A 23331-nucleotide genomic window follows, 5' to 3' on the forward strand; every position below is an offset into this window, starting at 1 on the left:
GCTAATTATACAAATAACGCTATGTAACACCTACAGGGACCATGACACGTACATATCGGGTACCGCTGTGTGCACTTTCACGTACATTATCTCGTTTACGTCTCGACCACTGTGCGCTACACACACCTCTCCTAGCACTCCACTTCACAGAGTGGGACACGGAGTCACAGAGCGTTCAGGGTCCTAACACCGGTCGTCGGCAGCACTGGAGTCTGATCCCCTGGTCGCGGTGTGGCTGCAATAGTTGCATCCCAGCCTCACTCTTACACCCAGGAAGAGAGAATCGTCAGCAGTATCCAAAGTTCCTCAACTAGAGAAAGTGACACAATTCTGACTTTACGGGAAATACAAATACGGAATTCAATCTCTGCCTAATGAGCTCAAGAGCCAAATGCCAGTGAGGGTGCCCCACCCAGCATCTCTGTGCTGGGCCGCAGACCCATCCTCTGATTGGCCATGTTCACCTGCACGCACCCTGACTCTTGCAGGCACCACAGGGGCCTGATCCAGTCGAAGAGCCCCTCCTCTTCCATCTTTTATGTTCTGCACTGAGTAGGTGAAATTGTTACAAGAATCTAAAGCAATTATAAGGACATCAAGAGCAGGGGAGAAAGAAACTGGATAAATATTGAGCCTGTACAAAAGTCCTTCTCCCGACCCTTTCCCCACCTTCCTCCAGGCACAGGGTCAGCACTGATTTACCTTCACCACTACCTTCATGCGGGTAGCCTAAGAGAAGCACCTAAAAAATACAGGAGGGAAAACAAGGGCCGTTGATCCCTGCAGACCACGTCTGCGAGGAGCCACGCTGGACACGCAGCTGTTCACAGTCACAGTGGGCAGACTGAGCGCCCACAGACAAGATGGCACTCTTACAAAGTCATTCTAAATTAATGCTTTCAACATCTTTCCCCACCAAACCTCCCATCAGAAAAGCCAACGAGAGGCCAAAGTCAGAACTGGGTCTTTTACTTTTCTTCTCCTCTTTATTCTAAAAAGCATAGAATGGACAAAAATGGGAGAACAAAAATAGGGTCTGGGCAATCCACAAACTGGACAGAGGCCCCTAAGACAACCACCAAAATCAAGAGTTGACTATATCCCAAACAGTGAAATGGCATTTCATGGAAAAGCATCATCCTTGCTTTCGATATATAAAAAATTTTAATGGTTAAATGAAAAAGCAATTTAAAAATTAACTTTTCTATCACTGAATTTTAGGACTCTCAGCTTTGCCTAGGGATTTCTATAGCATTTAAATAATGATTACTTCTATCAATTCTCAATCTGATAGCTGAGAGAATCCTCAATCTTAAAAAAACAAAACAAAACAAAAAAAACTACCTTTCCCCCCAGTGAATACTATTTCCCCCTTCTAGCTCTACGGAATCTGGGCTGCTTGGGAGTGAAGTGCCAGCAGTGCAGGCCGTCCTTGAAGGGAAGGTGGACCTCCAGACCAGCAAGAGCCGAAGGGACAGTGGCAGGCCTCAAGTCACTGCACATAAAATAGGTCTTTCTAAACACAGCTCTAGAAACACCTGGCTTCAGATGAAGGATCAGGAGAAAACCATGAAAGCACTAAGACCTCAAAAGAACCAAAATGAAAGCTTAGAGTGTGGCTGTCTTTCAAAAGTTATACCTATGTGTTGATCCAAAATGAAAAGGATATGGGAGAGAAGATGAACTTTGAGGAAAAGCAACTTGATGGTGAGTAAGGCTTGGTGGGCATACCTGATACCTGGCGGTCTGATTTTCAGAACTGGGATGTCAATACTGATGTAATAATCTAAATAAGAGAAACAGGAAGTAGAGGTAGAGGGATGGCACCACACGCTAGTCAAAGTATTCACAACACCCCTGAGCACAGGCTGGGGACGAAGACAGAGCTGATGGCACCACCAGCCGGGGGCACGCAAGCGAGAGCCTGCGCTGAGGGCCAGCCTTTTGGGGACACCCAGCCAAATATTCTAGAACGAAAACTTAAATTCAAAAACATTACAAATGAAAATAATTTCTGTCTAACAAACAGAAAAGCTTGATCTGCAAAGTAAAGAATATAATTTGGGGTGGGTTCTAAGTTTTGCTGTCTTATTTATTAGCTATGTCAAAGTCATCAGAAGCCTAGGGCGACCACGTGTGACCCAGGGCTCTGCACAGTTGAGGGCCACTCAACACCAAATTACTGAATTTAACTAAATAATTCAGGGGAACCAGACATTGATTGGGCCCCAACTGTGGAATACTGAGTATAAAGTGAGCCTCAAACACCCCTGCAGGGAAAGAATGCCTTCATAAAGAATAACTAAAAGATCTAAAAGTGAAGGCAATTTGTCAAAAGAGATTATCTGATTACAAATCAAGTATTAAAAAACAAAAACAAAACCAAAAAAAACTATGTCAAAGGAAAAAAAAACAAAACCCCTGTACATTAAAAAGAAAAAGCAGATCCACTGATTTCACTAACTCTGGAAAGTCTTAAACTTTCTAAAGTTTAGTACAGACATTACAGAAAGCGAGTATGGCTGTGCGAACACAGCGACTGACCCAAGTGCACTGAAAAGATAAGCACCCCAAAAACTAGGGGGCCACTTGGAGAAAATTAATGTTGCGAAAACAATAAAGAACAAAAGGAGTTACTGGAAGGAAAACTTAAAAGGAATATGATGTTAAATGCTAAGCAAAAGGGGCATAGGGATGATGGCGTAACACTGTTCTTCAAGTGGCTTTTTAAAGGGGTTTACAATTGAGGAGGGCCAAGACTATTTTTTAGAGAAAACGAATGCTGTTATTAGGAACAAAAGAACGAAATGAGAAAAGAATCCTGGCCAGATGTGAGAAAATCCTGAAGACCAAGCCCTCCCTGGGGTTCGGGGTCCCCACCTGAAACAAAAGCAAGTTTACTTCCTGATGTGAAAATAAGAGTAAACGCCCCCTGGTAACGAGGGAAAACCTCTATCGGACAGAAGTAGACTTGACCGTTTCCATCACCGGGAAGGATACTGCCTTTGCCCTGAAGGCTCCCAAGTCCGCAGCTCGGTTTTCTAGTCTAGCGCTCTGAGCAGCTCTGCCCGGTGAGGTCAGCCCTCATCACAGAACTCCGAAGCAACGCTTCCCAACACAAGGAATGAGGCTTGTCCATTACCTTGAGCTCCTGCAGCTGGTCAGGCTCATAGAGTTTGGGGGACAGCGCCTGAGCCAGGAAGGCGTCCAGCTCCTGGCGACGCAGGATCCGTGCTCCAGGCCACTGCACCATATACCTACAGGTGGACAGAGAGGGTCTGGTGTCAGGATGGAGCGGTCACCAGTCACACGCACAACCTGGCATCCAGGTTCTAAGGACAGTCAGATGACATGCGCTGGGTGGGGGAGAGGGACTACCGAGAGTCCTCCCCCAGTTGTCTTTATGTGCACTGCATGACACCAGCTACAAGCGCGTGTCTCATCACCTGGGCTCAACACAAAGTTTGCTTTCAGAGTGATTAAAATAGCACACCACATTTGCACATGCTGCAAAGTGGCTGCTCAGTGATTTCTGGTACAACTTCACTCTGGTAAGGTATTCAAACCCTGAAAATACATTGTAAGCACCAATTTACATGATTTATTTCGATTGAAGACCGGATACCTGGAAGGCAGACTCTAGGTCCAAATAAAAAAGACGCAGCTTCAGATGAAGAGCGAGTGTTGTGTGAGACACATGCACAGAAGAGGCTCCCGCACCACAGGAGAGCACCAGGGGAGGGGACAGGGAGGGGCCCAAGGGACCAGAATGGACACCACGGCCTCCAGACCAGCGCCCACAACCCCTGGACATGCTGACCTCCCGCGGGCAGCTCTGGTGTGAGCAGCTGGAGGTGAAATCGACTTTTATTTAAGATTTTTAAATTTTTATTTGACAGAGAGAGCACAAGTAGAGCGGCAGGCAGAGGGAGAGGGAGAAGCAGACTCCTCCCCGAGCAGGAAGCCCGATGCGGGGCTCGTTCCCAGGACCCTGGGATCATGACCTGAGCCGAAGGCAGACGCTTAACCGACTGAGCCACCCAGGCGCCCATGAAATCGACTTTTAAATCTGAAACATCCATCTGCGCCATCTGCCTGGGAACCGCCAGGCGTCCATGGTCTTCCTCCTTACTCACCTCGCCACAAGCCCTGCCTCCATGACAACCCCAGCCCCAGCCTGAGGCTCCCCGAGAGCTCGAGGGCCCCAGCCCTGCACTCAGCAAACCTGAAGGACGACCCAGTCAAGTTGCCGCTGATTGCTAAAAATAACCTGGGGTGACAGACCCCTCTGTTGACCTCTGACGGGCAGCTCAAAAAGAGCAGAGAGAGCTTGACATGCCTCACAAAGCTCCTTCCAGTCCTGTCTGCTGAGGAAGTTCTCTCAGAGCTTAAAATCTAAGTCAACAAAAGCAGGAACAAGGTGGTGTGGAGCCCTATTTTGGTAATAATCAATACTCATCCATGGGAATGTGCGTGAACAGGCAACAAAGGAGGTTCCGTCCAGCAGATGAGAAGTATTTTCAATAAAAACCGGTACCAGGCACTGGTCTACACGGGCACATACCACCTCCAAGCCCCGCGGCCCCAGCAACCCCAGGGCAGGGGCCACCCCACCCCACCTTAGAGATGGGGACATGGTGGCAGAGCTTACGTGCTTTGCAGGAACATTACGTGGTGCGAGGAGGAAATTTCAAGGCAAACAAACAGTAGACACTGCATCTGTATGGTATTTAGATTTAGCTGAATGTATTTAACAGAGATATAAGTTTCACTTCGTTGAACTGTCGATGTCCGCAGGGACAAACACTGCACCCCTGCAGGGCTGTGGGTGCCGCACGCCTGTGGGACAACGGTCTGCGTCAGGGCTCGATGCGAGACAGCGAGTGTGCACAAAGGCCCGCACTCAGACAACAGTGGCCGTGGGAAACACTGCTCCGCGTACAAACTCCACCTGCGCATCTGGCTGCTCTTATATGCTGATGAAATGCGCAGAACATGAGATCTGCTATCGCGAGCACACGCACACGGACAGCGCTGGCCTAAGACCCACTCAGTGTTGTGCGCCCACGAGACACAAACACCTCCCCCAGCACCCCTCCCCCTATTCCTTTTAAAATGATGAATGAGAAAAAAGGCCGTCTTGGGGACAGACTGGTTTTGTTGGCAGCAAAGACTCTCCAAAGTCAGTTCAGCTGAACAAGAATGTTTTTGGTTAGAATGCCTGATGTGTCCCCCATTTGGCTTTCTATTCACATTTTCATAGAACCAGCATTCACCTCTCTGGTTCTGGATACACAAGGGAGCGAGGCATGTGCGGAAAGGCCGGACTAAACCACACCACACAGGCCATGCCCACAGTCATGAGTAAAGGTGATGGACAACGGCCTGGCCTGCTCCCCCACCTGCCACGCCGCTCTACACAAGCAGACAATGGGAGGCTGTCTGTGGGGCCAGGCAGAGGCAGGTCCCTGTGCGACCCTCCTGGGAAGGCCGTGCTTCCTAGGGTGCGGGCACAGGAGCCACCAACTGTCTGCGTCCTGCTTGGGGGCTCAAGCCCTCCATCCCCTTATCTACTACTGACCTGAGTCCCACCAGGACTGAAGCCAGCCCGCTGCTCAGGAGAACGTGAGCTCTCTGGGATGAGGGCCTATCTGTGCTTGGCTGTATGCTGGGAAAGCAGCCTTCCGCTCTGTTCTGGACACTCGCTCCACTCCCACACTGAACCTCAGCTCAGGTGTGCACCCCACCCCCATCCCCCCTTCGTGAGGATGGTTCTAGAGATCTGGCTGCCATCCTCCCATTCCCCACTGCTGTCACAGTGTCAACTGCCCCAGAAGGGACACAGGCATCAAGACCCTGGAGGCAGGAACATACCTCACTGGAAAGAGACACTGGAACACGCGGACTGAGAAACAGTCTAATCAGGGGCAGACGAATGGCAGCCAAGATCTGGGAGCCCATTTGTACGGACAGCTTCCTGAAGCTGCTGCCCCGTTAGTTCACGTGCTATCTATAAGACGGACCATCTGCAGACAAGCCAGTGTTCACTCCGCATCAACCCAGAGGAAGCCTAGACACTTCAAGGACTAGAAGAGACTCGGCAGCTGAACCCAAGCACGAGCTGAGATCTCCTGTTGCTGATGCACAACATCACTGGACAGCAGACAAAATCTCACAGAGACATATGCACAAGCTGAATTAAGATGACTTTTCTGATTTTGACAATGTCTTTGTTTTTAGAAACACATACCCAAGAGCTCAGGGATAGAGGCATCGCACCCACAACTTCCACTCAAGGGCGTGTGTAGGGAGTCTGGGTGAAGGACAGCCGCAAACTCCTCAAACCCCTCTCACAATCTGTTCAAGTTTGAAGTTATGCAAAACAAACACACAAAACCCAAAAAGGAAAGGCAAGGAAAGAGAAAATCAAAGAAAGGGAAACCCTGTGACCGACCACCAGCCCTGCCCTGCACAGCCACCACAGCCAAGGGTTAGCTGCAGCACTCCCGTGGCCTCAGCAGGGAGCTGGCCTCAGGCTTACGCACCCCTTCTTGCTGCCCTATGTCCCCGTCCGCAGCAAACTAACCTGCTCTCCTTGGATTTGCATATCACTGGCCTTGAGAGTGAAGGACCAGTCTCTCCCAAGAGATAAGGCCAGCCCACATTCAAAAACACCTGCCATGGATGCCAGCAAGTCTGTCAGGGTCCCGTGGACATAGGGCCGACCGCCTGGGCACCGTGTCTCCAGCTCGCCGCCCCCTCCCCTTTCCCGGCACCTCCCCCTCCTAAGACCCTCCCGCTTGGCCTGGATGGGGACGGTGGCCTTCCAGACATTAGTCCACCCTCTTCGCCAGTTGCTGGCTTTCTGAATAAAGCGACCTCTCTTTTCCCACTATCACTTGTCTCTCGAGTGTTGATTTTTGAGAGGCGAGCCGCCGAACCTGAGTTCAGAACCGGTTCTCTCCAGGAACAGTCATCTGCTGGGCACCCATAGGGCCTTACCACCTCCCCTCCCAGGACCTAGGTCCGACCCCAGGGCCTCAGGGGCACACATCAACCCTGACCCCTCCTCCTGGCCCTTCCAAGCACCACCCCCTCCAAACTGTGAGGCCTCGACTCAGCCCACACCCATGACCTGCGGTCGTACCATGGAGCCAGTGCGTCTGTCACCTGCCTGTCCCCAAGTCCAAAATGCAGAAGGCAGAACAGACTCTCTTAGTGGAAGTGGACCAGCCTGCTTGCAGGTGGCCCCCAAGCCCCCGGGGACTGGTCCTGTGAACCGCAGTCCCTCACCTCTTCCTGACTTCGTCTCCTCAACCAGCTCTACCTCCACAGGACCTGAAACCGTGAGAGGCTCTCCATGCAAGAAACCCCAGGTGTGTGCCCATCTCCACAGTCAAGCAAGTCACCTGCCTCCCACCAGAGTGCTAGAGCCCCTCGTGACATGCCAGTCACATTTACTAACTGTCCCAAGTTCTAAAATGAGTCTATTTTCTATAAACAACCATAAAGATTGCCTTAAAAATGGGGACCAGGACAATCCTGAAATCTGGAAGACTTTACAAAGGCCTGGGGTGATGGCCAAGGAGTACCCACAAGGACAAGGAGAGAGACCAGGTGAGGAGGGCAGCCTTGGGGGCGGCAGGAGGCATCCTCTCTCCAGGTGGGCGGACGGTCAGCTGTCCACTGGGGTAAAGGCCACACACCAATTCAAACTTGGAAGAGAGAAATACAATCAACTAAATTTATTCTTGCTAATTTGATCTTAGAGCATCGAAAATCTTCATCGCTAATCTTTGGCTATATATATGTATTTACTGATAAAAACAGGTCCATAAATAAATTTTCCATTCGAGGAAAACAGAAGACTCGAAACAAAGATCTAGTCTCTCCCACAAACCAATCCTCAATACGCTCATGCCAACCTCAGTTTAGATAAAGAGAAGCTTCTACATGAGTCACTGACATTAAAGCCTGTGATGAATTTAAGAAACATCAGGAAATGAACACTCGACTAAAGCTCTGTCCCATCCTAAGCCCAGGGTGAGAAACAGGGGAGTCGGGGGCCAGGGAGGAGGGCCACACAGGGTTGGACCCCCAGGCTCTGATGCCAGGCTCAGAGGCCGCCACGTGGGAAGGGTCCAAAGGCACGTGGCACCTGCTTACCAGAAACACCCTGGGAGGGCCTGGGAGACCGTCTCCACCCCTAGGAAGCAGGGCTGCCTGGAGAAGGAGAAGGGTGCTGGCTTCTAGGATGATGGAGACCCATCAGGAGAACACACAGGCCAGCCCGACAGGGCCCCAGCCAGTGACAACGAAGCACCGGATTGAGTGATGGCAGGAGTGGCCTAGGGGCCCCTCAAGATGGCAGAAGCTGTGAGTCCATGGAGGTCTAAGGAGGAATGGAGTGTTTACACAAACAGCCTCCCACGAAACATGTCCTAGCTACACAGAGGACAGAGCAGCCCCACTGGAAAAGCCTGCAGACACCTGCCCCGCCTCACGGTCAGGGTGCAGGCACACAGCCCGTGCGAGACCACAGCAACAGAGGGGCAGCCGCACCTTCCAGCGTTTGGCGGAAAAACCAACAGGACTTTACCTCCAAACACAGAGGATCTTAAACGGACCCTGAAGTTAGACAGAAATAGGCATGATGTTGATTGATTCTGATGACTACATTGTGTTTATCAGAAAATGCCCTTGTTTGTTCAAAAACCACACTCCAGTATGTGGGTTAAAAAAAGGCTCTATTTTGCCCACCCCCATCACCTCCTGCTCTGCAACCACCAGTTTCTTCTCCGTATTAGGAGTCCGTGTGTGTGGTGAACACTGATAATGCACATGACTGTTGAGTCAATATGTTGTATGCCTGAAACTAATATAACGTATATTAATTATACTTCAATCAAAAAAATTAAACTCTTAAACAAAAAAGCTCTTTGTACTGTACTTGCAACTTTTTCCTAAGTTGGAAATTGGTTCAAAAAAACCCTCAAAATACTAATGAACCTAGTTCAGATATACATGCCAACACGAATTAACTCCCAACACCAACAGCGTCCACACAGGCATTCGGGGCCTGTCCGCTGAGGGCATGCCAGCATGCAGGCCCAGATCCGGGTTTTTGATCCCTCTCCAAGGGGCTGGAGCCGGACCCCTGGAGAAGGCAGGGTCCAGAGCGAAGCAGGCATCTTGTGGTGCCAGAAAGCAAGAATGTGCTGGGGGAACAGAGGACACAAGAGCCCGCTGAACGAGCCCCCGAGGCCTGAGCTGGAACAATCTGAGCAACCAAATAAACAAGGATACATGAGGTTATAACCCTAGGAATAAAACAGATAACCACAAGTCCGTACTGATCTACACATGATTAAAAGAGCTACTACATTTGCCCTACAGAACTCCAAATAACACATAATATAACACGCACAGCCTTCAACATCTCTAATATTCAAGGGAGAAAGCCTGTTTAAAATCAGTATGATATTTACATACAGTACACAAATACAGCCATCCCATAAACATGCCACACAGGATCAATTCTGATGCACACTGCATTTCATCACACGAACACGGGATGGGAACAGCTCCTCATTTCACATGCACAGCATCTGCGGGCACCGGCCCACCTACCGTAGGACGCAGCACAGCACCGTGAGGTGGGTGGGCACGCTGGCCGGGTTGAGCATGGCGGGCGTGTCTGACCTCATACAGGCCAGGAAGGCCCTCATCCTGCGGTTCTTGTCTTCCACCGCCTTCCCCAGCCACAGCCGTTTCAAGTTGGGGCAGGTCCACTCCCTGAAGGCAAGCGCTTCCACCAGCTCTGGCGTCTGTGGAGATTTCCCCTTGTAAGCTGCCCACTCTTTAATGATCACAGGCGGAACTGGAGGAGGGAAGAGCAGAGGAGAACCATTTACGCCCAGCTCAGCCACTGGAAGCCGAAACACATCCAACCTTCCAACAATTACAGTCTGCAGATGCCACCGCTCACACGTCAACGCATTCTCTCATAAGCAAGCCACCGGCCACCAGTCCTCGGGTCTAGAACGTTCTGTCCCCTATGCACTTTCTCGTGGCTCAATCAGATTTCCATTCAGGCCACTGGTAAGTTTCTCCTCAATCAAATCATGACTTGATTTACCCATAAAACTAAGATGTATAAATCAAGGATGTTGGAAAAAATTTTATTAAGTCTCTTATGTTTTAATATTAACAACCGGTAAAATTTACAGAAGTATGTGATTATCACGGAAATCCAAAGGAAATCCAATTTAGATGGCTAATCTTTTTCCATAGATACTTTCACGATCAGATTTGAGAAATAATCCGCACTTGGTGCCACTTCGCTGGACGGTCCCCTTTTAAACTGTGTTTTTAAAGATTAGTAAGAATAAGTGCCCTGCAGTGAGACCCTAAAAGCCCAGTAAGGCAACAAACTGAGGCAAGATTCAGTGTTTTGAAATCCCAGGTGATGCCAGCACACGGTAATTCTATTCAGGAAGACTGAAGACACAGCATAATAAAATTCCCCATTTCACCTCCAAAAAGGCAAGAAGGTCTAAGCTGATCTAATCCGAAACCAGGCCTCTTCCCCATAGTGGTCTTACCACTATTAGAGTCCGTTAATTCTTAAAGCACAAACAAGCACCTCTTTCCCCACACGTTCGAATCCAGGAAGAGGAAAGTGTGACAGGGCAGTCACGCTGAAGCCACAGCACACCACAGGGACTGCGTCCAGTGTGCCCTCGCTGTGCTGAGGGGACAGGCCGATGCTGGGCTCTGGGTGTGCACTTCCTAGGCAACGAAAGCTCACCTGGGCCCATGACTGCTGGAGCAGAAGTGGGAACCAAGAAGCAGCCAGCGCGACCCACCGAGAACCAGATGGCACCGGGACTCCACTGTCCTCCTCCACAAGGCCCTTCTACCCAAACGACAGCATCCCAGATGGGCTCACTTTCCCGAAAGTACTGCCCAAGGCAGACGGGAGACTGAAGGCCCAAACTCTGGTAGAATGAGCGATGGACCACCTGCAGCTCCACCCGGTCCTGCCTGCACAGGGTCCTGGAGAATATGGGCAGCCAGACACCTGGACACTCAGGGCGTCAGCAACAGGACAGCCAGCTCCGCACACCCAGCCCCAGACAAGGCAGGGAAAGGTGCGCCGCCGCGGAACCCTGGGACTCCCACCCCAGGAGCAGGCTGCTGGAGCAGGGTGCAGGTCAAGATAGCTCCCCAAAACTGTCTTCTTACAAAAAAGTTAATGTTTTGTTACTGGAAAATCCCTTCCATTCACATTTGAGTATCTTAACATTTAAATACTAAGGAAAAATCTAAAACGTGTAAAATACTTAAAGTCCATTAAGCGCAAACAGATACACATGTATACATAAATACATGCATCTTTGTACTCATCCATATTTTGAGACACGCACCCACACAGTCCCTGTCCTCGGACTCACAATCTAGCCCCACACCGGCCAAGCCTCGGCACACGCGGCATGCACACCGGGCGGCTGTCACCACCACAAGGCCCCCTCAGCCCTAGTATCAGAGGCTGGCAGTCGTCAGCCCCCGATAAACAGGACAAGGTTGGTCACAAAACAAGCCCTTAACCAGCAGGCTGCTGTGTGTCTACTGGTTAATCCACAATGTTCATTTCCCTGCCAAAAAAAGCAAAAACACACAAATCTATTTTGTAACATATTCATTTTGGTGGCAAAGGTTTTAAAGGCACTGATTAGATTTTATCTCTGTAGGATTAGCTAATCTAGGTTCTTTCACTTTCTCCCCACCACATGCGCACACACGCTCACACGTGCACGCACACTCACACGAGGTGGCTGCCCGGTGCCAGGTCTCAGATCTGAGCCCTCTCTGGAAGGTGTCCCCACTAAGTCCATCTGCACCTCTGTCCCCACTGCTCTCTAATACCTGCCACGGTCATTCTACTTTATTGTGTCCTGCTTTCATCTAGAAACAGGTTTGGGCAGCACACTCTTGTTCTCGAGGTCCAGGCCCCACATGGAAGGGGGGATGGGGGGCATGGAGGCAGCCTCTCACACCCGCCTGTCCCCACTTCCCCCGGGGCTCCCCAGACAGCTGTGCACACAGCTTCCAGCTGGCAGAGGCCGCCGGGGGACTGCCTGCAGATGCTGCAGGGGACACACTCTGCACCCACCAGGAGTGAGGAGGGGCAGGGCTGCGCTCCCTGTGAAGGACGGGTCCCATGTAGTCACTTCCTCTTGTCGTTCTAAGTATTTTTGTTGCCTAACTGCACTACTCATGAACAGCTCGAATCTAATTTAGGAAATGCAAGTGAAGGAACACAAAACTTTGTTCCGAGAGCAAAGCTGCTCCTGACTTGCTTTATCTTTAACATGTGTGTAGCTGCTTCTGGAAGTCTTTTCACATACCATCACTTAATAGTGGTGGAGCCTATGGGCAGTCACCTCATAGGTATTTACTGAGCACCTTCTATGTACCAGGCAGGGGTGGGGAGCTGGGGAGGCAGGGGAGGCTCAGGGGCCAACACCCCCGTGCCATGCGAGACCCAGGGTGTCCTTAAACCCTGAGGCCCAGCCCTGGGACCAGGTACCAGAGAAAGGGGCCAAGGACTCACCCTAAAACAACCTTGAGAAGGAAACACAGGCACCTCCTGCCTGTTATGTGGTTATAGGCTACATTGTGTGAGGTTGACCACAGTTAACTCATTAAAGCCTAGTGCTGATAAAGATCCCAGGGACACGGGCACCTGGGTGGCTCAGCTGGTTAAATGACTGCCTTCGGCTCAGGTCATGATCCTGGAGTCCCGGGATCGAGTCCTGCATCGGGCTCCCTGCTGAGCATGGAGTCTGCTGCTCCCTCTGACCCTCCCCCCTCCTGGGCTCTCTTTCACTCTCTCTCTCTCAAATAAATAAATAAAATCTTAAAAAAAAAAAAAAAAAAAGATCCCAGGAACGGCAGTTTCCAGGGTGACGTGCGGCCGTCCCTATGTGCACGTCCACGTGCCCGCCCAGGACAGAGGGCTCAGGCTCTATGACTCCACTCGCAGGGACACTCAGAAGCAGAGGAGCTAACAGCACAATCTCTGGGCTCCTGTGTCTGCAAAAAGCACTGGTTACGTGGGGATCATACATGGGGAAGCCGGGGTATTACGGGCCCCGAGCACACACGTCTGGCACTCAGACAACAGCACTGTGATAGATAAGCATGGCCGTGACGACCCCATGTTGTATAAGACATGACCTCATGCCCAGAAACCCTGCCGTGACGCCATCAGCAAACATTCACCTCAGCTTTTCCACTGACAGAAAAACCCTTTCAGGCAGAATTGAAAACACTGAACAGGAGACTGTCTTCCTTCCCTCACGCTCAAGCAACATTTACATCGGCAAAAACAACTCCGGGGTGTTGGTTTTCTGTACTACTAGAGGCTACGTTTATAATGCACCTTCTTTACAGGAAGTACCTCTTCAAAATACAATCTGGGACCTACCACACTGTTACACTTGAGCTGTTGGCGAGAACCCAGCACTTCCCTCAGACGGCAGGCACGGCCACATGGAAACCCAGGGCAGCCAGCTACCTTGCAAATCTGTTCTAACGCTGTCCCAGGCCAGGAATAATGGAAATGTTTCATTTCGTAAGCCAATTCCAAGAGAAGATGGAGACAAGCCGCTCCCACAGCCCGGGCCAACTGGGCCTGCAGACTGCAGGCCGGCGTGTGTGCACATAGGGAGGAAGACCGCTACACCTGCTGAGCCTCGTGAGGTGCAGAAAAACAACAAAACCACACAAATAAGTAAAAACAAATCTGGTTCTTTTGCATCTATGCAGAAACAGAACACTGCGCACAATGGCAGCTGTACCTGCCTTCTCACAGGAGTGGACACATGAGGGGTGGGGCCCAGCTGGCTGTCCACTCCCTGGTGCGAACACGTGTGCGTGCCCTCTAGGACTTGCGGCGGTGCGAGGCCCCCCAGGCCGCAGAGCGCGGTGCTCCCGATGCACCCGCGACCACGCCTGCTTCACTGTCCCTGTGCACGCCGCTCCCGGTGTGTCAGACCCCAGGAGGGCAGGGACCCACGACAAACACGGCTCCGAAGGAGGGCCACGACTCTGCCACATGGAGCCACCTGCCCATGCAGCTGCCCCTCGGGCTCAGCTGCTCACAGGTCGCTGAGGAAAAGGCAGTGGCTAATGCTACTCCTGGAAAGCTCTGTAGAGTAAAGAAACTCAGATAAATAAAAACAGCCTTCACAAAATCACAGGGGAAACGTGTATGATAACCAAATTGCACACGTATTAAAACAATGCACTAATATTGGTCATATTGTTCTGTTCTATAATATAATCCACAGTGAACCAATTTAATTTTACTCCTTTTTAATCAGCAGAACCAATTACTTGGCACAAACAAAATTTCTAAAGCAAAAGCAAACTGCACCACGAAGAAATCCAGGTTCCCTTCAGCTTTTCCTATTTAGAAAGTGGAGACTTTCACCTCTTGTGTCTGTACCTTATGTCCCTTCACTTTCTAGAAGCCTGTTTCTCTTACTTAATTTTGAGGTCCTGGGGAGTCCTGAAGAAAACAGAGGCCAGTTTTCCAAAGGGAACAATAATTTGAAAATGTGCCCATCACTGGGCTTTACTTTCCTGGATTTTTATCTCTTCCACCGTGGCCAAGGAGTCTTGTTACCCTGCAGTCTTTTTAGAACCAGACCCCCTTTCTTCCTGCCCCTCCTGACTGCCCTGGCAGGGTGAGGGGTGAGGGACAGCTGTCCCCCCAGGGGGCAGCAAGCCTGGAGCCACCAGCAGGGTGGGAGCTTCATGCTCCAAGCCTCCAGCCAGGCAAATGTCCCCAGGCCCCACCCAAGAGCCAGCAACCATAAAGGCAGATCCCAGCAACTGCCACTGTCCCTATACAGAACATGGGGCAAATCGCTTGTGCCAGGTCTGCGGTCTTCCACGTGGCCCACTGGAGGCGCCTGGAGCCCCCCTGCCGGTGACTTTGAGCAGCTGTCGTAATAAATGAGCTTCTGATGAATTTCCTAACAGCAAACAATGGAACCCAGGGATGGACACACAGAAAATAAACTGCCAGCATGTAATTCAGTATGACTTTCACAGGCCAGAGTTTTTAAGGATCTGAGGGTGGATATCCCGCTTTAACCATATGACTTTAAAAAATGAAACTTGCTAAAATCACACGAGCACTAGAGTACTTGTTACAGATTATGAAATGCTTTATCCTGTGTCTTGATCAAGAGACTACATTTCCGGGGTGCCTGGGTGGCTCAGTTAGGTGTCTGACTCTTGATCTTGGCTCAGGTCTTGGTCTCAGGGTCATGATGAGTTCAGGCCCGGCAACAAGCTCCATGCTGGGCATGGAGCCTACTTAAAAAAGATAGAGAGAGACACTGCATTTCCAAATGGATACATGTCTTAAATGTGGTGAGAGTTCAGTATTTTTAAACAACCCTTTAGACTTCAAGTGCCCTCTGACTGGTTCTCTCTGACAACAAAGCCCTCCTGGGGGAGCCCCCAGGTGTCACAGCGAGCACGTTGAACCAACGTCACACTGACACCATGCTGGACCCAGAGCCTCCTCACCTGCTACAGACGGCGGGCTCACGTGGGACCCGTGGAGTGGACGGCGGGGCCAGCAGGCAGCTGAGAAACAAACCTGCCTCAAAGACCTCATGGTGCATGGTCAGTGCTTTATGAATCTCCTGCAAAGTATCACTGACTTCATTTCATCCACAGATGGTCTAAGAGTGGCCACGGGTAAATCACAGTTTCAACAGACTCAACTTTCAAACCTTATCAACCGGGAACGCCTAAGCAGCATCGCCAACCTCACCTCATCCACAGCCCCAAGAGCTTCCTCCCTAAGAACACCGAAATGCGCAATCACTTATGACATGTTTCAGGCGGGAAACCCACAGCAGGGGCATCACCACATCCGTGCTGAGTTAGCTGGGATCTGAGCGGGCTTCAGGGAGCAGTCCTCGGGGAACAATCGTAATGCACTGTTAATGAGAGGTTAAGGTCATCACGTTCCTCTCTCACACAAGGTCTGCTCTGAGTAAGCTGCCAGCGTTGAGGCTCAAGGCTCACAAAAGCTCCTAAGGACAAAACTCTTCCCTGTGAAGAGCTGGTGCTCCAGTTAGCACGATAATCAGCAAATAAGAGCATGCATTACTGACCTAAGAACCTTTTCTAAGGCTGTTTTCCCCTTATTAAGACAACCAATGCATGAAACAAATTCGACTGTTATCAGGTCCCCAAAAAAACCAAACAGACCTAGGTTCTAAAGCCACTCATTACAGAGCTAACAACGGTCTCTTAACCTGTAAACTCAGAGGTCAAATGGACACATCTTTCCACCTAGAGGTTCACCGTTATCTGTAACCCACATGAATCACACTTTTCTAGGTGCCACTGACATCCCAGGGCTGGTTCCCAGCTCCTTACCCATTGCCTCAGTTCAGCCGCCTGTCCCTACCCAGCCCACCCTCCTGAACAGAAAATGTCCCACCCTTCCCCACCCTTCAGTGGTTTCCCCGTGACTGACAGAGAAGTGAGAACCCACTTTCTTTCGTCGCCTGAGCAGAAAAACTACAATGCGCTCAGCACCAACCTCCCCCAGAAACTCAGCAGGGGGCACCTGGGAGGCGCATTTGGTTAGGTGTCTGACTCTTGGTTTTGGCTCAGCTCATGATCTCAGGGTCGTGAGATGGGAGCCCCGCGTCGGGCTCCATGCTTGGTGCAGAGTCTGCTCAAGATTCTCCCTCTCCCTCTGCCCCCCTTTCCCAGATCTCTCTCTCTTTCAAAACAAGTAAATAAATATTAAAAAAAAATACATACATATAAAAGAAACTCAGCCAGTCCACACAGCCCCATGCACAAGAGCTTTAGAGCTCCCAGAGCTCACCTGTACCGCTCCTCTTTCCTCCACTGTCCTGCCCGTAACCCCCCACGTGTCCTCTCCCCACAAGTGCCAAGCCCCAACCGCGAGGTGCGCGTGCACGCCCAGCCCCGCGCCACAGTGCACCGCTCTCTTCCTTATGACCAGAGGGTGCTGCTTTGTGCACTGAGCGCTGCCCCGTGCCTCCTGCATCCCCTACTGCCTGCACCGCCCAGGTATGGAACAAGCAACAAGGGGGTGAGCATGCTGCATGGCACAGGGCTGTACCGCACACCTGCAGCCAGACACCTGCACCGCCCAGGTATGGAACAAGCAACAAGGGGGTGAGCATGCTGCATGGCACAGGGCTGTACCGCACACCTGCAGCAGGGCAGAGACTCACTCGTACTTCCTGCCGTCCCGGCACCCGCAGCTCACCGGTGACACAGAGCTCCTCAGATGGGAGGAGCGCACCTGCCCACCACTGAGGGTGCACAGAGCACAGCAGCCCACCCGGACTGCTCTACAAAGCTGTGGGCGCTGCAGAGGGGACCCATCCTGGAAAACTCCCAGGAGCGTGCTAAATAAAGAAAACTATTTCTGGAACATGACCAAATGAGAAAGAGAACAGCTTTCACCACGAAAGCCAAAATGGTGCTCCAGAGCTGAGGACACAGCAGGAAGTGGGACTGCCCAGCACTCTGCAGCACCTAGCAGTCCAGGCCAAGGCAGAATCAAGGGGCCACAGCCTTGGAAGGGAGGTCGCGGCTGCAGGGCCTGGGCTAGCTGGTGCAGAAGACTTGCCAACCCTGTGCAAAGTAAGAAAGATGATGTGTCCACCAGGAACGTCCCAGCATGGCAGAGTCCACTGACAACACTCAGTATTTCCCGCGGGGCCTCGAGCCCCAGTCAAGGAGGCAGACGCATCAGCTACAGGCGGCTACAGAGCTCAGTGGCCACCCTCAAGTCAGGGCATGGAGGCACTTCATTTTAAGGCTTACTGAACCACACTGCAGCATAGTAATCAGAAACAGAAAACATCAGAACCTATGGAACAAGCTTTTAGAATTGCTAGAATCTCTCCAGTTCAGAGTCCAAAGGTAAGACCGTCACGTGCGTCCCTGAGCGCAGCTCAGCTGTGGCATGCTACCAGGCCTGCTCTGACCCACTGCACACACAGGGGATCTGTCCCTAAACAGTCTTAGTTGAAGGGATGCTCTGGTCATCTATAATGTCCACGGTTCAGGATATTCTTATTTTAGACTGTATGTTTTGGGAAACTTTTCTGTATTTCCTAATAAATATACAGTGACTTTTACATCTCCTATATTAGTACATAGAATAACCTAAAACAGAAAGACACGGTTCTCCCCAAATATTACGCTGGCCCGTTGGAAGATGGAAAATGCATGCTCTGACCTCAGCTTTTGACGACCTGTCAAACAGCACCTTCCGTCTTTCCACTCCCCCTCCACCCCAGGGTCGATCAGCTGGAGTCCTCGAGGAGGACAGTGACCAGGGCCCTGTCTACTGCAGGCTGTGCGCAGGCACACGACACCTGCACAGAAGCAGCCACACACAGTGAGGGCCTCCCCAGGAACACAGACCCTATGCGCAGACGCGCTCGCGGATACCGGAGCAGACGCCACTGTTGCCCTGCCTGGGACGCGCTTGCCACAGGAGAGGGTGCCCGTCCGGACTATTTCCAGATCAACATCCAGTTTAAAGTGCACACGTTTTACCAAATACACAGCATGACTGGAACGTTACTGAGGAAAACAGCCCATGGCTGGTCCTCCTGCCCTAAGGAGCCCATGAGGCCCACCATCTTGTGTGGGGACACTCGGGGCAGACTCAGTCACGATCCTCTAAGGCTTTGGAAAATGCACAAGAGGTTACGAGGTACTGAGGAAAACAAACAATGGATTTCACAGTACATACATTCTGGTGGAAGTCTGTTCTTTCTAAAAGCAAGTCTCTCAGTTTTCTTTCTGCTTTCTGCCAAGCTAAACAGCACTCCGTAAACATACTGGCGAACTGGCCTATAGAGCAGGGCGGCGGGAGGCAGGTCTTTGCTGGCTTCATCTTCAATAGAAACAGCAATTTTGATTTCACCCTTTGCATGGAAGAAAGCAGAATAATATTGCACATTTTTCATGTTGAATTTACAACAAACTCACAGAAATACACTGCATTATCTCCAGTTAACGACATTGCAATTCTATTCCAAATCAATTGCTTAACCACTTGCGTGCAGTGGGGTGTTAGGGAGAGTTCATTTAGTGGGTGTCAAAACATATGCTCAAAGAGTCAAAATAAAATCTACATGGTTTCATCTTTAACCTGGAACCAAGAGCATAAGGAAACCACATAGACGACCCCGAAATCTTTGAAACAATCTGGACAGATAAGAGCAGACAACAAATAGAATAGAAAATGCTGAGAACTTGCAAATTTTACTTATGAGTCAAGATGGTCATATGTAATGAAATTCATAATTTTTAATGACCTATGTGAAATCCAAGAAATGAGTATCCTGAAAATAAAATGGTCAAATTGTCTTTACCAAGCTCTTCCATAAAACATTAGCCATGTGCGTACATGGTCTCCCAAAGAGCACACCCTGCAGCATCCCTCATTCTGCACGATTTCAGCATGTGCCAGGACTCGGGAGGCGTGCCTCCTGATTGAGGGGCACGCGCAGCCGCGGGGCAGCCCTCGAAGGAAGGCCCACTCCGCTCACATCCCGCGGCCAACACGGCACGAGACAAGGGGCTGGGCATCCGCACCTGAGGTGGTGGCAAGACCTCTGTGGCCCCGTCTCCGACATTCTATGGCATCAAGGTACATCTCAAGAGATTTTGCAGGGAACTTTAGGAATGTTCATGACATAAGAGTATACATATGACCTTCAATGTCTTAAATTTATCACTACCTACTCTTTCAATAATTCCGTGGCCTTTGCTCTTTCTTCACATAGATTTATGTGAGAGAGAGTGCGGTGGGCACTCTCTCCGGGTCCCTGGCTTGGCCGGCTGCCTGCGTGAGTGTGAAGTCTCGCCTCACTGAAGACATGTCGGCCTGACAATTTAATACCAGAGCCATGTAGCTCACAGCAAACAGCATGCCTGACACTCTTGAGCTTTCCCTGACATACAGAAAAATGGTAGGTGGCATTTTAAAATGTGAAGAGAGAATCATTTACTTTTCTCAACCACAGTCACTTTATCAATATCTGCCCTTGAGATGAGGGAGTGGTGGAGGATGACAGGCCATCTGCCACTCAGCCTGCCCCCGAGTAGACCACAGCGGGCAGGGCAGAAGCACAGGGGTCCAGGACCTCACAACCCCCACAACCCCACGGGGAAAGGGTGCAATCTCCCCCAAACCTAGGTTCCTTTAAACTCGGGAAATCCTTCTCCCGCGAGAGGAACTTTACACTTACCCTTACAACATGCGTTGCCCCTGAAAAATAAAATGTTTACCTCACAACCGTAATCTGAAAAGTGATACCATACGTTCAGACCCAGATCACAGAGTGCATGACACCTGGAGGCGACTGTGGTTTAAACATAAAACTCTGGGTGCCCTTGGACTGACACAAGGGAGCGATGCTCGGGTTAGCCAGCTAACGGTCGCAGTCCAGCTCGGGGTGCTGTGGGGCAGGGGGGCTTGTGCACTTACTGACCCCACCTTACAAACCACAGATGGATTGCAGAAAACAGGGAGAAAAATGTCTGATTATCTGTGGGGGTACAGACACTGATGAAAACATGTTAAAAATACATGATGGCAATAAACCCATCCACATGAGAAATCTGGTCACCGAGGTTACATGTTAAATCGTGGGTCTAGGGCCATAAACAACAGAAAGACTACAAGTCACTGAGAAAATTTAAATGGACACATAGATCCATTGGAGACACCAAGATTCAAAAACAATGCCACACTGGATTGTCTACTGAAGCATACATTTGGTAAGAAGACACTAATAAAGTAAAATCCTGATACTGTGTAAACACAAAAATCACATTTTCTGACTGTTAGCATGTCACACAGTCCTGTGTTCGATTTTCTGCTGAAGGGCTATAAGAGCTGCACTCGACAAGTCCGAGGACGCGGAGCGCTGTCTGCCACTCCACAGGGGCGCTCTAGGACAGATGACAGAGAAGACAGGCAGTGCACGGGACAGCTAATTAAACCTCACACTATGGTATAAACATGGTACAGGAAATTTTAAAATTAGAAATGAAAATAAAATCACAAGTCAGAAAAATAACATGATGTGCCATTAATTACAAATCTCAAAACTATTTCCTATCAAACCGAAGGGGAAAATAACCCTTTCCCACGTTCTTCTCTTAATGCGTTGACAGGTACGCATTTTTGCCTTTCCTCTCAACATTTAGGAATGGGGAAATGCACTCCGTTTCAGGTGCCTGGTCAGACAGAAAACGGCCACCCGTACCTTCGTCAGGACGTGGAAGATGTAGGGGTACATCAGCCCCTTCTTGTGCCGATGCTCTGCCACTCTCAGTACCTCGGGCGCCACCGGGGGCAAGGGCGGTGTGGTGATGTCCATGTGGTTGCGGGTGGGCATGGACAGGAGGCACGGGATCGGCTGCACAGTGCCCATCTGGCTCCCCTTTCCTTCAGCGAGCTGGCTGCCCGAGGAGGCAGTGGATGAGCCTTCCGTCTGCAGAGCCACGGGCGACAGGGGAGAACAGGTCAGGTCATGTTTCCACTCCTTTCACTGTGTGTCTCGTGCAGAGGATCCCTCCCCAAAGAGAAGGAGTGGGAGTGGCCCCCCGAGCCTGGGTGGGGGTGGGTGACCCCGCCACCCTATTCCCAGGGGACCCTGAGGGTGGGAGTAGCCTTCTGTGCTTGCTGACCCCCGAGCAGCCACCGTGTCCCCCTGCTCACTGTGTGGAAACGGGAGGGGACGCTCAGAGACACTGTGCCACTGCCCAGGAACTCGCAGCACCGTGGCTCACACCCACTCCTCACCACCACAGCTGGCATTCAGAGGACAGAGACCCAAACCCAGGTATTCTCTCTGGTCATCGTGACGCCCCAAATTAAGTATACACAGGGAGCTGCTTACTGAAAATTAAAGCAAAAAACAAGCTAACTCCATTAGAACTGATGAATCAGATCCCTATATAATGACATAGAAATATGAACGTAGGATAGCATTAAGTGAAAAATACCCACCCTGTAACAACCCATCGCCAAAACACAGAACGTGCACAAGCTGCAGAGGGAAGAGTGGGCCCCCGGTGGGGCTCTGGGATGGGAAGCTGCAGGCAGCGGGCTGGGGAAACGGAAGTCTGCAGAGGGACACCCTTCACTTCCTCTTTATGGATTTAGCAAAGTCCAAAGTGTTTACTGAGATCAATTATTATTTGCATAACAGTTTTATTCTTTCTCATGATAAATGCTGGAAATAATAATTGCTTATTGCTTGATTTCGTGTCAATCTAAGGAATATACATTTCTCTGTTTTGAAACAAAACATATCCTTTATAGTGGCATGTACTTAAGTGCTTAATTTTATCCTTTAAAACACAAAGTACCAAAACTGGTTTTAAAAAAAAGTCAAGGATAATCCGTGTTTTCTATACTCTCCATTCACGGAATATAGACACAAGCAGCTGAAAATTTGGAAGCTGCTTTGCAAATAACAGGCAACCACAAAGCATTTCTGTTGCTTATTCACAGGATAACCCTTCAACAGCGAGAGTACTCCAGAGCCTTACATGAATTTCCGACATGGTGTCACCTTGTATACAAACAAGCCCCCTTCCAGCTAGAGATGTGGCACATCCTAAGGGACCACATGTGGCGACAGGAGTGGTTCTGCAGCAGAAAGCTATTGCTAGGGATCACTAGTAACAGGGAGAGGCAGATAAAAGGGGGAATGGAATGAACTTTACTTTCATTTTTAAAGTGTACATTCGAAGTGATTCCTCATTCAATCCCCACAAAACCCTGCAGGAGATGAGGGCTCTGCAAGGCTCTAAGTCCTGACAAGAGTGTGTACCAGCGGACGGGAGGCTTTCCAGTACACCCTGCCCAGCCTGTGGAAGACATGAGCTGTCGCCTTCCCCTCCCCCGCACTGACGTCCGGGACCCCCTCCCCACACTGATGTCTGGGACCCCTCTTCCCCCACACTGACGTCCAGGACCCCCTCCCCCGCACTGACATCTGGGACCCCCTCTCTCACACTGACGTCTGGGACCCCCTCTCCTGCAATGACATCTGGGACCCATCCTCCAGCCAATGTCCTTGACACCCCCCCGCCAGTATGTGACTCCCTTCCCCTCCCATCCCCAAAGTGTGTGACACCCCCTTGCCTTCCCACCCTCCCTGCCACCTGCCCGTGTCTATTACAACATGTTTTAAAAAAACAGCACTTTGCTTC

The 23331-nt window shown here is 50.5% G+C and overlaps 1 protein-coding gene across 1 annotated transcript in view; it reads right to left on the reverse strand.

Moving 5' to 3' along the window:
- FAM120A (family with sequence similarity 120 member A) overlaps positions 1-23331 on the reverse strand; it is a 90667-nt gene that overhangs the window by 15243 nt on the left and 52093 nt on the right. The window contains exons 10-13 of the mRNA XM_025891779.2: positions 21375-21602; positions 18848-19022; positions 9631-9880; positions 3143-3257 (exon numbers count right to left, since the gene is read on the reverse strand). Coding sequence (XP_025747564.2) covers positions 3143-3257; positions 9631-9880; positions 18848-19022; positions 21375-21602 — 768 coding nt within the window. The remainder of the gene's footprint in view (positions 1-3142; positions 3258-9630; positions 9881-18847; positions 19023-21374; positions 21603-23331) is intronic.

The sequence above is a fragment of the Callorhinus ursinus genome, unplaced genomic scaffold (genome assembly GCF_003265705.2).
Source record: "Callorhinus ursinus isolate GAN/ISIS: 27379988/994484 unplaced genomic scaffold, GSC_fseal_2.0 scaffold28, whole genome shotgun sequence".
Taxonomy (NCBI): Eukaryota; Metazoa; Chordata; class Mammalia; order Carnivora; family Otariidae; genus Callorhinus; species Callorhinus ursinus.